Below are 16,282 nucleotides of genomic sequence, written 5' to 3' on the forward strand. Positions count from 1 at the left end.
ACCTCCTGGGTTAGGTCGGGGTAAATCCGCGGTTTGTTCACCGGCGTACGAGCCAGCGATTTTCCCTTGTTATGCGCCCACCCGTGCCGTTGGTCTTCAAACGAACGGCAATTTGCTGGAACCTCAGCGGCGCCCTCTTCATAAACGTCTTCCTCCTCCTCGTACCCTTCCTGGGACCCGTAAACGTCTAAATGATCGTCCGATTTTGGCGCTTTAGGCCGTCTTTTGAATTGCTTAGGGGATAATTTGTGCAATATTGTGGTCTGAATGGATTTCAAAAAACCCGGCGTGCCTAATTTCTCCTTAGGAGGGTCGACGGAAATACCTTCCATTCGGTAAAAACGCTGTGACTGCGCAGCAGAACTGGTCACGGAATGTATAGGCAGTGAGGAGACGACAAAAAGAAAAGATGAAATGGAAAAAAAAGGGCAGGGTGGCCGTATACCAAGAACTGCTACACAGGTATGAATTTATGAGCAGAGTCAGCCGCAAGCCAACAAAACTGCAATGCAAAAAAAAATAAAACTATTAGCAGAGCCGGCTGATTACCGACAGAACTGCCATACAAAGTGTGGTGCACATTACCCCGGAATACGTAATGGGAGGGTGGTTAAAGATGCTTTCCCGCCGGCAGCGCCATTGAGAAAGTGTTTGACCGAATCAAGCGGAAGCAACCGAAAGACGGCCGCCGACGTCGAAACAATCCCTAACCGACTGACAAGGTCCACGCCGTGTACATACGATCGCTAAACCCTTCGAAAGTCGCTTCGAAATGACATCAAACGTGGTGCGTTTAACTCACTCGGAAATGACCACACGGGGGTCCTGGAGCCCAAAAATTGCAAACACATACAGGAGAAAAGAAAAAAAAAATCGACAAGAAGCACGCAAAACAAAAAGAGAAAAGAAAAGCACGCGATTCGGTAAAGTCGCTGCCACCAATGTGATAGATCACCTGGTAAGGGTGATTTACCAGCATGAAGAATAAGGAAATCAAAATAAAGAAGAATAAACCGAGAATTATGTATTTACCGTGGTGATCCGTGCATCTCAACAATCAGGGGATAAAGTAAGGGGTCCACGAAAGGTCTGGTCAAACAAAACGTCAAGGGAAGTTCTGGTCAAGGGACGTGTCAAGAGAAGGTCTGGTCAAGGGACGTGTCAAGAGAAGGTCTGGTCAGCCACGTCACTCGGTCTCTTCACTGTTTTACGACAGTTTCCACTTCAGTCACTCAAACTCTACTGGCTCGCGACCCCACTTTACTCTTCTATTTAATGCCTTTCTCATTCTGTCAGTTGTGGGGGGGACGCCGTGGCATTTTGGTCAACCTCGCTTGGGGGTCAAGCTTGGGTTTTTCCAAATAGGCTGGCTTTTCCGGCCTAAAACCGTTAGGTTGACCTCGAAGAATCGAGGGCAACGGAGGTCGTCGACTTTGGTCGGTTAATGACCTTGCTTGTTGCTACGGCTCTAGCCGATTCTTTACAGCTGCTTACTCCAGGCGACAAACGAAAGCTAATATTCAGATGCTGTCATTCAAACCAGTTATACAATTGTTTTTCTACTTATATTCATGAAAGAGATGACAGGAGCTTGTCTTTATATAGACTACTGCGTCGTCAATAATGGATTAAGGGGGATTTTCCGAGAACATTGCGACTCAATTGATTTAATTTGTAAGTTTTTCATCACGAAAACTTTATAATGCTTAATATTCTTACTCTCTCTTGGATTGCAAGAGTTAAGATATCTGGATGGTCTTATTGCGGTGGTTTTAGTCTAAGTAATTATCTACGGGTTTCGTGCAAATTTTTACGGGGGCTCAGAATGTCGAATGTGAGTGAAAAAACCGCTTTTGTCATTTTTGAGCGGTTTGGATTTAAGGGGGAATCGATTTTTAATTCTATCGATATATTAGCAATAAGAAGATTAGTGTCGTCTGCTTTGCATGTTTTGTTACAAATTTCGAAAAAGAGACAGAGTTTAAGACAACTTTTTTTTTAAACGTGAGTGCACGAGCAAGAGTACAATTAACTATCCTAGACAACAAATTAAAATTTGAAAAATGTGATCGTCGTGTATAAAACTCTGGTGTTGCGGATCTCCATGCTCTCCTCTCCATGCTGTTCTAAATACGAAACCTGACGAAACTAAGAAAACGAATTGAATCCTGTAACCGAACGAACGGTAGTTCCTGTAGTGCTGAGCTGTAGTGGTAGTGTGGTAGTTCCTGACTAGCATTTTTCATACAAGCAGCATACAAGCCCCTAGTAATGGCAGTTTGTTTGCGCTGTAACCTTCTCCTGTGTGAATATTTGAGGCCTAAGACAGCCATTACATGATATGCAAATTTTGCCTGTGCCCTTTTATCAGCAACAATCTCAGTATATAATTGCTAGGATAATGATTTGTGTTAATTTTGTTCCTGCTGGACACCTTAAATTCTCGTGTAGTGTTTATTAACAATATTTATTATTTAAGAGTTTACCCACAGTCACATTTTAAACTTTTTTTTCTGCAAATATTTTTCGTAACTCATACTTTTTTTATACAGATAAACAGCATTGCATTCCAGTTGATTGGAGAAACTATACCCATGTCGGTCGAGCTACACATCTCTTCCTCCCCCGTTCTTTAAAAATTAAAACCCCTTTATCCTCGTGTACACCCATGTGTGTGTGGATGTATTCACGAGGACATCCTTTTTCCTAGCCTATACTACCTGCTGTCTTCAACTTTTCAACGGATGGATGGTTGTGAATGCCTGGCTGTATTTCCCAGGCTTAAAAGGTAGGGAAAAATGATCTCGATTCTTTCCTTTTGACTTTTTGGTGGCGTTGATCTGAATCGTTAGTTCGTTACATAGTTACACTTATTATGTCGTTATTATGTCGTATTATGTCGTATCGTTACATGGTTACAATTATTGCTGAGCTACTTATTTGACTGCGGACTGTTTCTCTTGCCGGTTTTTGTTGACTAAGTTAGGGTTCGTTAAATAACTCATTTGTAGAACGACTGCAGATCAGGCCTCTTTTAGTCTTTTTGTGTCTCACAACTTTGTCTATGGGTAAACAAACAAATTCAAAAATATTTTAACTTTAATCACTCCAAGCAAAGTACAACTAGAAAATTGTATGCCCAATTGAGACCCCTTCAGCCACACCGGCACCTCCTCGTCAGAGAACTATACCGGCATTTTTGCGAACCTCTTTTCAGTCGTTGATTTAAAAAGTTTAGTGGCCACGAATATAATTAAATCATTGACCAAAATTCATTGTAACCTTGCATCATTTTCTTCGGAGATACACAATGGAAATATGGAACTAGATGGGGTTTATTAGCATCTAGGGTGATCATAACAAGAACAATTAACAAGATAATAATAAAAAGACAATTAATCCGTGCATTATTATGTTATTATTGCATAATAACAAGTGATGTGAAAGGGATTCAAATAGACTATAGCTTTATACGAGGCTATAATATGCATTTAAATTAAATATCAAAAGTTCTTCTCTGTCGTATTACGATAAACATCGTTTGGCGGATAGGAAGTTATATTGAACATATCCATTTATCCTCTGTAATTTTGTAGAAAGAAACTGTTACTTTTGGGGAAAATACCGAATTCGAAAAATCCCTTGTTCGAATCATCGTTAGCTGATTTAACTTTTTCTGCTGGTGTGTAGTCGCTGTAGAAAATAGGAGAATCTGCAACTGCCGGAGAAAACTCGCCCTCGGTGAATGTTGGACGAGAATGAGCTACTGGTGAGGAGACTACAGGAGGGTTTACCGGAGAATCGTCATAGTCCGGCGCTGTTTGCGGAGGAGAAAAGAAACTTTGCTCCTCGACGGATGCGGGAGGAAAATCTACTGGGGAGTCGTAGCTGTTATAGTTCGTCGTGCTGGTTTCCGATGGATTCGGCGGAGCTTCCGTGTGAACCGGTTTTAAATAATCAGTCAATTCTTCTGGTGCGTTGTTTCCGACCAATTCCGAATGGTGTTGCTGTGGGATGTTGTTTACCACTGGTGTGTAAGGTTGTTGCGGTGGGTTGGGGCTAACCGGCTTGCGGTAAGATTGCTGTGACGGAATGTTGTTCACTTGCGAATGAGGGTGTTGCGGAGGTTTGTTGTTAATAGGTTCTTGATAAGGTGGCCGCTGCGCAATGTTGTTTACTTGTGAATTAGGGTGAGGTTGTTGCGGGGGGTTGTTGGTGACAGGCTCTTGATAGGGTGGCTGTGACGGAATGTTGTTGACAGCTTGGGTGTAAGGTTGTTGCGGAGGGTTGTTGTTGATGGTAGGCTTCGGGTAAGGTTGTTGAGGGATTTTGTTAACCACTTGTTGCGCTATGTTATTACTTACTACCGGATTTTGGTAAGGTTGTTGATGTGGAACAACATTGACCGCTTGTGGGTGTGGCTGTCGTGTCGGGTGGTTGGCGACAGGTTCTCTATAAGATTCTGTTACTGGTACCGATGATTGTTGTTGTTGGTAGTTGCTATTGCTCGTTTCTGGATATGGTTGTTGTTGTTGAGGCGAGTACTCCGGACTGACCTGATTACTTGACACTTCCGGATGCGGTATGTTCTGTGGAGCAGGTAGGGTTGGAACAGCCAACTCTTGTGGGTTATACGCAGGTTGGGATGGGCCAGATAACTCTTGAGGGTTATGCTCGGTTTGGGATGGGCTGTTTGTTGGCTGCAATCGGCCATAATCAGGCCGGGGTATGTCGATAGCCGCTTCCGGCTGCCTATAAGCTGCTTGGGGAGTGTTGTACGGATTTTCAAAATGGTTTGGTACCGGTTCTGATTGTTGTTGGTCGTAGCTGCCCGTCTCCGGATACGGTTGTTGTTGTTGCGGAGGGTATTCTGGCTGGGGAGGGTTAATAGGAGCTTCCGGCTGCCCGTAAGCTGGTTGAGGTGCATTGTACGGATTCTCAAAAGGATTTGGGTTTGGTACAGGTTCTGGTAATTGTTGTTGCTGATTATAGTTGCCTGCTTCAGGATAGGGTTGATGATGTTGGACGATAGGTTGTTGAGGAGGGTATTCCGGCTGAGGGGGGTATTCCGGCTGAGGAGGGTATTCCGGTTGAGGGGGGTATTCCGGCTGAGGGGGGTATTCCGGCTGAGGGGGGCTTACAGGAGCTTCCGGTTGCCTGTAAGCTGATTGTGGCGCATTATACGGAGATGGGTTTGCATAATAGTTTGGCGATGGGCTCGACGTTAATTGAGGCGGATTATAGACCGGTGTGGGGTATGCAGATTTGTATGGGGTCGGATTTTGGTAATAGTTTTCTTGCGGTGGGCTGTATTGCGGAGCTTTCGGTGCATTGTATTGGGGTTTGGGTGCCTTGAAATAAGATTTTGGCTTCCCGTAGTGAGATTTCGGTGCCTTTTGTCGTTTGAATTTTTCAATCAACCATTTCGATTGACGGTGTTCAGCTACTTGCGCTAGCCCTTCGAGAGCCCCAAGTCTTGATTTGCCCATTCTGTTATTATCAGCAACCGCTACAGCCAAAATAGCTATTAATAGAGTCAGCAAAATAGGTCCGAAAAACTAGAAGAATCAATTCATTTCAAATGTTAGATTTGATAGGAAAAATGCGATGTGCAGTATGTAGTACCTTTAAGATTCCGTTGGATCTCATGTTGGAGGGTTTTCGGCGTGTTCTTCCTGGTAGTATCCAAGTGACTGCGTTGATGTCAAGACGAATTCTAGAACCTTACTGATACAAATAAGGGTACATTGCTACGTCCTTATATATTCTATCAAGGCATGCTTCGCTTTCACAGATCGGCCAATCCATTGGAGTCACGTGATCGCTAAGGTGAGAGAGAGAAACTTCTTCCCCGCATTCGGACACATGCTGGTGTGCACTACTTCTCCCTCTGTTGCTGGTAATATTTCCCCTTTGGTGTAGCAAAAAGGAGACCGCCGTTTCAAAAAACCCTCCCGAGCTGTAACACTCTTCACGTTTTCTTTTGGTATCTGATGAGATGGCTTGTGATCATGGGAAGTGCGTTATAATAATAATTCGTTATAGCCTACACTCTGACCAAAAGTGGTCACGCGGAAAAACCCACAAGTTGCAGCTGCTGTCACATTCCAACACTTATGTAGAAAAAAAAAACAGTGCATGCTATATTTGGGATACCCCCAGATTATACCTTCAGTCTGAAAGCTTCGAGCCTGATCTTTTTTTTTTAATATGAGGAACACGTACAACCTAGTTTTATTCATAACTTTAGTCGACTTTTCATTGATTTCGAGAGCAATCATACGAGTATTGAGAAAGTGGAAATTTTTTTGCGCTAATAAATAATGTGTTGACCCGAATGATTAGCATCTTAATTAGCGTTTGAGGCCTCAGTAGCTTTTAAGTCAGAAATTTCCCAGCTTCACCATCTGTGGATGAAACAACAACTTTCTAAAACTGGCATTCATGTAAGTCGCCGAGATATTGAAATTGTTGGTAGCTTGCGCAATAACATTAAACGCTAGCATAAAACTTTTTTAGTAGGCTACACATGTAATATTATCTATAATATTTTTACGTTTGCGTTTCATTAGGACTTGACAATGTTTTAATGCTGTAGCGCTTTATTAATCAAATAAAAAAAACTCCATTTCATGGTGGTTGGTGGCTACTGGCTAATAGAAAACCACGTTCTTTTATTTGACAGCTTTCCCAAAAAGATGGTTAAACATTTGACGACACGGTGAAAAGAAAGGTGAACACTATTCACAATGAAATAATAATCAAAAATGTGTTAAAATGTTTCCGCTTAGCACCAGGGTAGAAATGAAAATTATATGGTCATCGTCTAATAACTTAATAAGCTTAATAATCATTCAACTTGAAAATCAGGGCTTTTAGATATCACTATACGGAAAACACGCCGAGGAAAATACGCTCCGGAGTTATTAACATTATATTGAACTTTTCCTGGGTCCCATACCAATAAACTAATGGATGGCGCAGATTCTGGGAAAACTCATCGTAAAACGTACGCAACAATAAGCGGGTCGCCCCCACAACTGTCGCTCTTTACTTACGGGCATTTACGGCTCTTTACTTTGGCAATATCGTGAATGTATAGTACGTGAAAGTGACAAGTTATCAGAGAGAGAGAAACATTCAGTAGAGCCGAAGAAAGTCCTTTGACGTCGAAAAGAAAGTCCTTTGACGATACAGTGGGCTGTGACCAACTCTTGACGATGCAGTGGGCTGTGACCATCTCTTGGCGACAGTAGTTCAATACGGCGCAATAAAAAGTTGGTCACCCCACGCAAACCGTCGTAAGAATCTGCTTGACACAAAACCACTTTCCAATTTCGCGGGCAAAGAAATGTGTGTTATCGCTGTAACCCAAACTATTATACATTGCTTCTTAATCATGATTTTATAACTTCACGAGTTGATAAATACACACACACTTTCCTAAATTAATAAGGACGTTGCTGCGGAATTATCTTAAGAAATTGTGTCACTGTAACTACTGTGCCTTCGGGGAATCTTCATGTGAAACTAACATGACGTTGTATTTTGGTTTTTAAAAGACTTTGACGTTTTTCCCCCCAAGTCATTTCTGTTGACACTCTTTTATTTGTCGACACATAGAGGGCTGTTTGGATCTGTTTGTTTATTTTTATAGGTGCGTTAATGTTGTTCGGACTGGTTTTGTCACATCATCAAATTAATTTCTAAAAGTAAATTTTCCCTAGCGCATCCGGGTTAATAACCTCGTATGTTATAGTAGGAGGAAAAGGCTGTGCGTAAAAAAATTTCTTGATTTGAGCTACTTTATTTTGTTTAGCTATGTGTAAAAGGAGGTTGGTACCTTCATTAAGTGATTGTTGTCATGGTGATTCATTGGATTACGGAACTACAAAACTGGGCTGGCGAACATGGTCAATTGGTCCTTCACCCCATCCGTTACGCAGTCTATAGATAATTGTCATCATTGTGTATTCTGATGTAGTCGTCTCTATAGCAATGAGTGAAACAGACTGAAACGGACGAAACCATAATGAACGATTCTATTAGAATTACGATTCAGCAATTCACTTTGCTTCTGAACTGACTTTGTAAAAGTTACGTACTCAAAAAGAAGAAGCTCTCACACATCTGGCAGCATATGCACAGCGTTAAAGAACATTCCGGGTGGATTTATGGCAGACAGTCAACCGAGAGTCTGTCAGAGCTCCTTCTCTTGGACGTCACAGCTGTTCTGATCCGGCGGTCTAAAATGTCTCTCCTTTGTTATCCCTGATTCGACAAGGATGAGTACCGCAGATTGTCTGCCTCAAAGTTACGGCCAGGCTATAAAAATTATTACGCTAACTATGTCTTTTTAAACATTAAGCCATCACGTTACTCGTTTTATAATATCGCGAAATTTTTCTCATCCACCTGTTTTAAACTGTAAATATTGTTCATAGAAATTTTTTTTTGAATGATAGTGGTTTATTTATTGCGAGATCTTAATTTTGTATGGAGCTGGGTCATTATTCATGCGCAACATTTTCCGAAAATTACGTTTTACTAATTAATATTTATGGCCGGAGCCGGAAAAGGTTTTTGAAGGACTCTAGAAGGGCAAAAGCGAAAGACTAATAAAAGGGATAGTATTCAAACTTTTGATAAACGATATGTTTGTGTTTTTATGTATTGGACCAGAAAAAGTGCACATAATTACACAACAAATAATAAAATATGATAATTTTGAAGTAAACAAATTTCTTGATAAATAACAAGTATTAATGGTTAAAACCTGGAATAACAAACACCATCCACTGTGATGAGAAAATAAATAAATAAGTTTATATGGGAATCGATTAAAGGCCTGTGGTTTTAGAGTTTCGAGTTATTTCCAAAGTAAATACGGTGAGCAATGCATTCAGATACGTTATTTGATGTTAAAATTACGATTTGAGAATCATATTTTTTAAAAATTGAATATCTGCTTAAATATTTCATCGAGATTGGGGAAGGACATATGTTGAAAAAATCCTGGATTGTAATTTTTGTCGGAGACCTGTTCGTAAGTAGGTTGTCTTAGTCTTTGTCTAGGCGGCTCTGTTTCTGGTAGGAAAAAGGGAGCAGCGTTTTCACGCTGGGCAGGAGGAGAATGTGTCTCAGAGTCGTAACTCGGATCACTCGGAGTAGAGTAGTGATCTTGCGTTGGAATGGCTGGACTGTACGGGACAACCGGAGTCGACTGTGAAGAAGACGACTCGAAAAACGATTGGCTGTAATCTGGAGTTGTTTGGTAGTTAATAGATGGCGGCGGGGAGATGCTGGAGCTAGGCAATTCGGGTTGCCGGTAAGTTGGCGGTACAGAATTAGTAGCCGGTTGTGGTGGATAAGTAACTGGATCGGCTTCTTTGTATTCTGGTTGCGGTGGGTGAGAAGCGGGAGCTTGATGATGATTGTAGGATGGTACTTGAGGTTGACTGTAGGAGGGCTGCTGGTAGGATGGCTCTTGATGATGATTGTAGGATGGCTCTTGAGGCTGGGCGTAGGCTGGGGCGTGATAGGTCGTTTTGGGTGGGCCGTAGTGTCCCTTGGTTGGTTTATGAGTCTTTTTGGGGGCTCCATATTTTGTTTTCGTTCGTTTGGGGGCCTTGGGGGCCTTGGGGGCTCCGTATTTTGGGCGTTTCGTACCTTTAGGTGGCCCGTATTGAGACTTAGGTCGTTTAGGTGTTTTGGCTGGACCGTACTGGCCTTTGGGAGGTTTTTGGATCTTGGGTGGTCCATATGAGAATTTAGTTTTCTTAAGTTTCTGGTGCCATTTCGATGGGAGATTTTCCTGGCTATACTCTGGCTCGTCACGTTCTTCCGTAAGTTCTCCAACGTCCTCCAGTCTTTCGTCAATTTCGTCGTCTTCTTCTTCATCCACACTGCTGCCTCCTAGCGCGGCCCAGCTCCAGTCAATTTCATCCATTCGGTGCTCAACTTCGTCTTGCTCTTCATCGATATGCTCCGTCAGGAAACTCCAGTCAATGCCATCGTCCAGTCGTTTCTCAGCCTCGTCTTCCTCTCCGCTGCTTGGCGTTTGAAAACCCCAGTCAATGTCATCCATCCTTCTGTCGACGGCTTCTTCGTCTTCTTCGTCTTCTTCCGCACTGCTTTCCAAATTGAAACTGCTCCATTTGAAATTATCCAGCTCTCCTATATTCCTCGGCTGGCCAGTGATAAAACTCCAGTCAAATCCTTCCGCACTCCGGCCAACCTCTGCTTTATCCATCTTGCTTTCAATTGCCAAGTTGTCATCTAGTCCTGCGACTTCAAGAGCCAAATGGATCACAAGAAGCGCAAGAACAAACTGGTACAAACGATAAATTATTACACGAATCGAATCATTTTGAATTTAAATGCGCTATACCTTTAAGATTCCACGACGCCTCATGTTGTATTGCTGGAGTGCTGGTGTCTTGTCAAGCCAACGAACCTGTCTGATACCAAAACAAGCTTTCTGATACCATTTTATATCCCAGTTGAAGAAGCGGCTCCGTTCCTCATATCTTCCAACCCCCTCGAGTCACGTGACCAAATTGCGAGAGCCCAAACCGCTTGTCTATTTGAACTACTTTCGTAGCTTATCTGGTTCATATTCGACAGTAAGAACGATCTGCCCTTTTTATTGTTGTTTTGTTTATTCCGCTTCGTGAGACATCATAATATTTGTGAATTTTAATTACAACCGCATATGCGTGGGCTTCCCCATGCAAAAATTTGGAAATTCCTTCCACTACATTTGTGCTACATCAAGGGGTTTTCCCGAATGTCTAGAAAAGTAGAGAGCAAAGTATTTCAGCTGTGTGTTTTTTTTTTTCAGGTATTATTCAGTGGTTATAAAAAAGACAAAAAGCTTTTTGGAATTCTCCTGATGTTGCTGTACGTCTAGAACTAATAGCGAAATGATGGGATACTTGACATACACTGATGCTCGTTTCCTCATCCGCCGTTACGGCTGCTGATTATCGGATGCCTCTTGTGTTATAACTCATAACGATGTCACTCATTATAAACTACAACCTCAAACGGTGGTATTCGTAAAAGACAATCGAGCTATTACTGTTGCCTTGTTCTCTCTCTCTCGCCGCGTGTCTGTCGATACGGCTCATGATTACGGGGATGGCGTTTTACAATAAGACTTCGTTACAAACTACGGTTTCAAGTGGTCAAACCTGTGGAGAGAAAAAAAAACCCAAAGTGCGTCGCCTACCATATTGCGCGACGGGTGAGGAGGATGACGTGGGGAGTTAACTTACGAGGGGCTTATGGGGAAACCGGAACGGAGTTCCCCGCCAAAAAAAAATCTACTGATGGACTTGATGGAATTCTTTTTTCTTTCTCTTGTTTCTATACGGAGCGCCAAGTGACCCAATTTTTTATAGCACTTGTCTAATGCTTTATTTATTTTAGTTTTCGAAATGTAAGAGCTAAGGGGGTCGTCTAACGGGGGTAGCAAAACTGCTGTTGATCTGATCCGAATCTTTCAGCATTCATTAAAATAAATAAAATAATAATGAAAACAAAATAATAATATTGTATATTTATTTAATTCATAAAAAATAATGTCAATATTCAGCTGAATTCATTTCAAACATGACCATTCGATCCAAAACAGCATATGTTAATGTACGTTCGCTGATTCTTCTTTAACAATACAACGCGCTACAACTGGCTACAACATGAATCTACCCATCTCAAATTTACTTTTAAACTTGCCTTCAGATTTATTAGGGCTTATGCTAATAAAGGACAGATAAAGATCGTAACTCTTTAAAAAATCCACGGTGTCTCGGTTGGTTTCACGCTCCGAAATTGACCCCAAAGGCCCAGTGAACGAAAATCCCAAGTCCCAACCCGCAGTCAAAGAAGTACGAGCGTGTACCACTGTACCCAGGTCAAGGACCACTCCAAACTCTACCACACTTTGCTTATTTGAATATATTTTTTATTTAACAATTCAAATTAATTTTTATTTCTTTTCCCGCGTCACTTACTATGACTTACTTATAAATTTAACTATTGAATTTGAAATGAAATCGTGACATAATTTTGCTTGCAAATTTTTAAATTTAGTTATAATTGAAAAATACACTAATGATAAGTGTTGCATCATTCCCAAGCAGGTGCAATTGCCGCAAGACTTGAGTTGAAAGGTGAATCAGGAGAAGGAGAAATCGTATTAAACGAGAGAACGGGTGATAGAAATCAGTCGAATGAGCATCTCCGAAACGGCAACAACTGCAGCGCACTATTTGTCACCAACTGGATTGTTCATTGTATAACCAGTTCGCAATTATGGGTAAATATTCTGTTTTTTACATTGAGTTCTGTATCGATCCCACTTTTTTCTATTTGTTAATATGCCAGTATTTATTGAATTTTAATGTTTAAATTTATTAATTGTTTAGTTAACTATAGCATCGTGCTACTGTTGGGCGTTGTATCGTTGATGGCTGGGTCGACCAATGGTGTACCGATGTTTCCTTGGTATGGCGGATATCAAACCAAAACGCCGCCGCCTTACTACGCAACAACCAGTTACTACACCGAGGCCCCTAAGTACTGCACCACTAAGGCACGGGAGTTTTATACCACAACTTGCGCTGCCCCGAGCTACTACACCGACTCCCCAAAGTATTACTCTGCCCTGAGTTACTACACCACCAAGGCACCGGAGTACTACATGACTACGTATGCTGCCCCATCCTACTACGCTAGTGCTCCTAAGTACCAGCTACTACATCGAGGCTCCAGCTTATTACTTCACCAAAACGGTCGAATACTACACCGAAGCGCAAAAGTACTACTCTGCCCCGATCTACACAACCGAAATTGAGGCGGCCAAGTATTACGAACCCCGACTTACTACACAGAAGCTGCTCCTTCCTACTACGTTGAACCGGAATACTACACTGATGCTCCAGTTTACTACACCACAAACTACGCTACACCTAGCTACAACACCGAAGAAGCCGCCTATTACACAACCACGTACGCTGCCCAGTTTACTACACCGAGGAACATCAGTATTACTCTGCTCAAAGCTACTACTAAACTAAGGCTTATGAGAACTACACCATCAAGGCTCTTGAGTATTACACCGCTACTTACGCTGCTCCGACCACCGAAGTTCCAAAGTATTCCTCTGCCCCGAGTTACTACACTACTAAGGCATCGATATATTACACCACAACCTACGCTTCAGCTGACTACAGGAGTACTTCTAAATACTAGAGCTGAATTTTAATACTGTTATTTGTGTTCCGAAGATTTGTCGGTTATTTTGTAATAGTTACTAGTCCTCCTAAAAAGAAGAGATAGAAACCTTAAGATGTTCTTATAAGTAATAGCCAAGTGGCTGAGCATTTATGCATGAATGTGCAAGACTTTATTTGCTTAACATTACTTCGTTATAAATTACTCAAACTCAATGAACAAAAACATAAAAGGAATTGCTTTATTTTCCCACCTCCACCCACAATTCCTCCACTTTTTACAATCACACATATACATACATACACTTAAGTTAACCCGTTGGCTTGGCTGCCACGCAATACAACCCGTAGATTGTTCTCTACTCTTACGCGCCATGTCTGAAGGATCCATGACCTGGATGACCAAGGTGGGACTTGCCATTGCTGACAAGTCCGGGCTGACACGTTGACAGGAGAAGATGGAATGCACGCCTCTAGGAGGTCTCTAGGAGGCCCGTGCTAAGGAGCTAGGGGAGAACAAAGGCGTGGCAGCCAACGGGTTAACTAACACAAACAACAACAAAAACATTACCAACAACAAATGATGATCAGCGCTGACATTTTGGAGATACCGGAGATGTTTTGGTGTCCATCTTCTCGACGTCTCCTCTGCATTACCTGAATAAAGACAAACAATTGTTATCAAATGAAATGCCAATAAAAGTTACATAATGCATATTGATTTGTTTTTTGTTTTTTTTTGCTCAAAACTTAACAGGAGCTTAAAATTATGCTTTAAATAGTAAGAACCGTACACAGAACAAAGCTCGCTTGCTAGTTTCATGAAAATTTTCCGGAAGCAGACCGGAAGTAAGCGATAGCGCCTTAACCATTGAGCTGTCGACCAAATCAACCAAATATTCGTGATCTCCATGAAATTTGGGGTCGATTAGGTGTGATTTTAACGAAATTCAAAATTTCGCCAAAATCGAGAATTTTCCTGAACTATAGGTCAGGAAAATTTTAGAAACCGGAAGTACGAATACGTACATAACAAAACATGAACTTAACCACAAATTTGGCGAGGATCACGAATAAGTGGTTGTTTTGTACGTGGAATGAATATTTACTGAACTACTGACTGAAATGAGAAAACCGGAAGTAGAAAACAAAATCAAATATCGAAAATTTAACAAGTGAGCTTTGTTGGCGGTATAGTTATCGTCAGTTTTCACTAAAAATTTCTACAAATAGCTTCCGATAAATGTTAAAAGAGATTGGCAAAGTAATTGAAACTGACTGTTTTGACAGCTGAAAATGCCATCTAGCGTTAGAAAAAAGAAACACTGCGAAGTCTAAGTAACACTTTTCTGCGCAAGAAGGGCCTGATTTTGGAATTATTACACAGACAGACAGTTTAACGCAAATAGATTACTATAATCTACGAAAATAAGTAAATTGTCCGGTACCTGGCCATAATCCCGTGGTGAGTGACTGCAAGTGTGTCACAGCAACTGAAGTGATCCAACTCGCCAGTGAAGCAAGAAAAGTTGTGTAACAGGACTAGCAGCATAAGAAGCACTGAATCAGTAAAGCTGGATGAGTCTTGAAGATAAGGGTGGAGCAGAATGTTGGTGGAAGTCCTTCTCTGTCATCCAGCATCGGCAGCACAAAATCCAGCATTGGCTCAAGGATGTCCGTAAGGATCTTGCGTGCTCTGTAAAAAAAATAATGTTATATTTAATGAAAATCTAAAAATTAAAAAGCATACCAATCTTTACCTTTTCTAAGAAACACACTGAAATGTTTATGATGAAAAACCGTAATAATGGAATTACAGCAACCAACTGCATTACTCCTCGGGTGGGATAAATTTCCTGTTGCTAAAGAAAGTGTTATGAAGTATTGCAATAGCGTAGTGATAGGTGATATTGATGCTTACCTTTATCATATGGGTGATGATTTAGTAAGGCATTTGACGTAGTGTGGTTGGTGTGGTAGCAGTAATGGGAAAATACCGTATCTCCGCACATTTGTATAATGTGTGCTTCAAACATGAGTTTTAGGCTTTTGACAGCATGAGGATCTAATGGATGGAAAGTGACTGAGCGCTAAGAAGGGCCTGTTTTTTTTTTTTTATTATTACACAGCCACAGATTTTAACGCAAGTAGGAAATCTACGAAAATTAGTCAATTGTCGGTTTCCTGGGCTTAATTCTGTTGCGAGTGACTGCAGGTGTGACACAGCGGACGGAAGTGAACACGGACGGAAGTGATCTAACTCGCCAGTGAAGCTGGATGAGCGTACGTCGTGAAGATAGATACATAGTAGCATGGTAAAAGGTGATAATGATGCTTTATCATTAGGGTGACGAATTCAGTAAGGCATCTGACTTTCATCAAGCAGATCTGCTAAATGTACGAGCACATGGCAGGATATTCACTTCACACTCTTCAGGACACTGAAACTGGAACTCTTAAGTAGCAATGGGATTTATAAGGAAAATTATACATTATTTACAAATTTACACAAAGTTATCTGTGAAAAATAAAACTCTACCTATTGCTTAGCTGGGCTGCCTTCTAAACAGATGTAGAAACAGTCTTAATAACAAAAACGCTGTCAGTCCTGTCACAGGTTACACTATCAAAATCGCAAGGTTCAGAAAAGATCCTATGGTCAATGAACAAGAATAATGTTATATGAAAATTTGAATTATAACAGTCTCAATGCTTTATTTTTCTGGTGTGGTTTTAGTAATGGGAAAATACCTTATCTTGGCACATTTGTTACCTGTACTTGTTTTTGAGCAGATAATAACATCAGTGGTCATGAAAGGATTATGTTGTTGTATTTGTGATAAGTGATTTGGTAACTGGTAATGTTGCCACATAGAACAGAAAAGCCAGATAATGCCACATCTTTTCGCAGCACATTTTTGTACTATCACTGCACTTCGAGATACCATTCTTCGGTTCAACGACGGTCGACTTAAGTTGTTATTTTTATTTGCACTGCAGACGAACTTTCGTAAGAACTGGAATTCGCTGTTGCCAATTTCTGA

The 16,282-nt window shown here is 41.3% G+C and overlaps 3 protein-coding genes and 1 long non-coding RNA gene across 5 annotated transcripts; 1 reads left to right on the forward strand and 3 right to left on the reverse strand.

Moving 5' to 3' along the window:
- Positions 1-3,317: 3,317 nt before the first annotated feature.
- On the reverse strand, positions 3,318-5,739 carry LOC124320286 (proline-rich extensin-like protein EPR1). The gene is made up of 2 exons (XM_046783090.1): positions 5,626-5,739; positions 3,318-5,558 (listed from the first exon to the last, which is right to left on the reverse strand). The coding sequence occupies exons 1-2, from the start codon at positions 5,647-5,649 to the stop codon at positions 3,576-3,578; spliced, it is 2,007 nt and encodes a 668-aa protein (XP_046639046.1). The 5' UTR covers positions 5,650-5,739; the 3' UTR covers positions 3,318-3,575.
- Positions 5,740-8,653: 2,914 nt separating this feature from the next.
- LOC124320354 (extensin-like) lies at positions 8,654-10,497 on the reverse strand. Its single transcript, XM_046783205.1, has 2 exons — positions 10,391-10,497; positions 8,654-10,330 (listed from the first exon to the last, which is right to left on the reverse strand). The coding sequence occupies exons 1-2, from the start codon at positions 10,412-10,414 to the stop codon at positions 8,951-8,953; spliced, it is 1,404 nt and encodes a 467-aa protein (XP_046639161.1). The 5' UTR covers positions 10,415-10,497; the 3' UTR covers positions 8,654-8,950.
- A 1,640-nt stretch (positions 10,498-12,137) lies between these two features.
- Positions 12,138-13,320, forward strand: LOC124320451. The gene is made up of 2 exons (XM_046783336.1): positions 12,138-12,322; positions 12,432-13,320. The coding sequence occupies exons 1-2, from the start codon at positions 12,319-12,321 to the stop codon at positions 12,857-12,859; spliced, it is 432 nt and encodes a 143-aa protein (XP_046639292.1). The 5' UTR covers positions 12,138-12,318; the 3' UTR covers positions 12,860-13,320.
- Positions 13,321-14,689: 1,369 nt separating this feature from the next.
- Positions 14,690-16,258, reverse strand: LOC124320479. 2 transcript variants are annotated; one of them, XR_006913906.1, is made up of 5 exons: positions 15,990-16,258; positions 15,778-15,891; positions 15,160-15,693; positions 14,999-15,100; positions 14,690-14,934 (listed from the first exon to the last, which is right to left on the reverse strand). It is a non-coding gene; the product is annotated as an uncharacterized LOC124320479 (long non-coding RNA). The 2 variants fall into 2 exon arrangements; XR_006913905.1 differs by having other exon boundaries at positions 16,012-16,257.
- Positions 16,259-16,282: the final 24 nt, after the last annotated feature.

This window comes from Daphnia pulicaria, chromosome 1 (assembly GCF_021234035.1).
Source record: "Daphnia pulicaria isolate SC F1-1A chromosome 1, SC_F0-13Bv2, whole genome shotgun sequence".
Lineage (NCBI taxonomy): Eukaryota > Metazoa > Arthropoda > Branchiopoda > Diplostraca > Daphniidae > Daphnia > Daphnia pulicaria.

Excerpts from the sequence above, each read along its gene's own strand:
- LOC124320286 (XM_046783090.1), bottom strand. The coding sequence starts at position 5,649 with ATGAGATCCAACGGAATCTTAAAG. Across the intron at positions 5,559-5,625 it reads GATCCAACGGAATCTTAAAG|TTTTTCGGACCTATTTTGCT; the intron begins GTACTACATACT and ends TGATTCTTCTAG.
- LOC124320354 (XM_046783205.1), bottom strand. The coding sequence starts at position 10,414 with ATGAGGCGTCGTGGAATCTTAAAG. Across the intron at positions 10,331-10,390 it reads GGCGTCGTGGAATCTTAAAG|TTTGTTCTTGCGCTTCTTGT; the intron begins GTATAGCGCATT and ends CGTTTGTACCAG.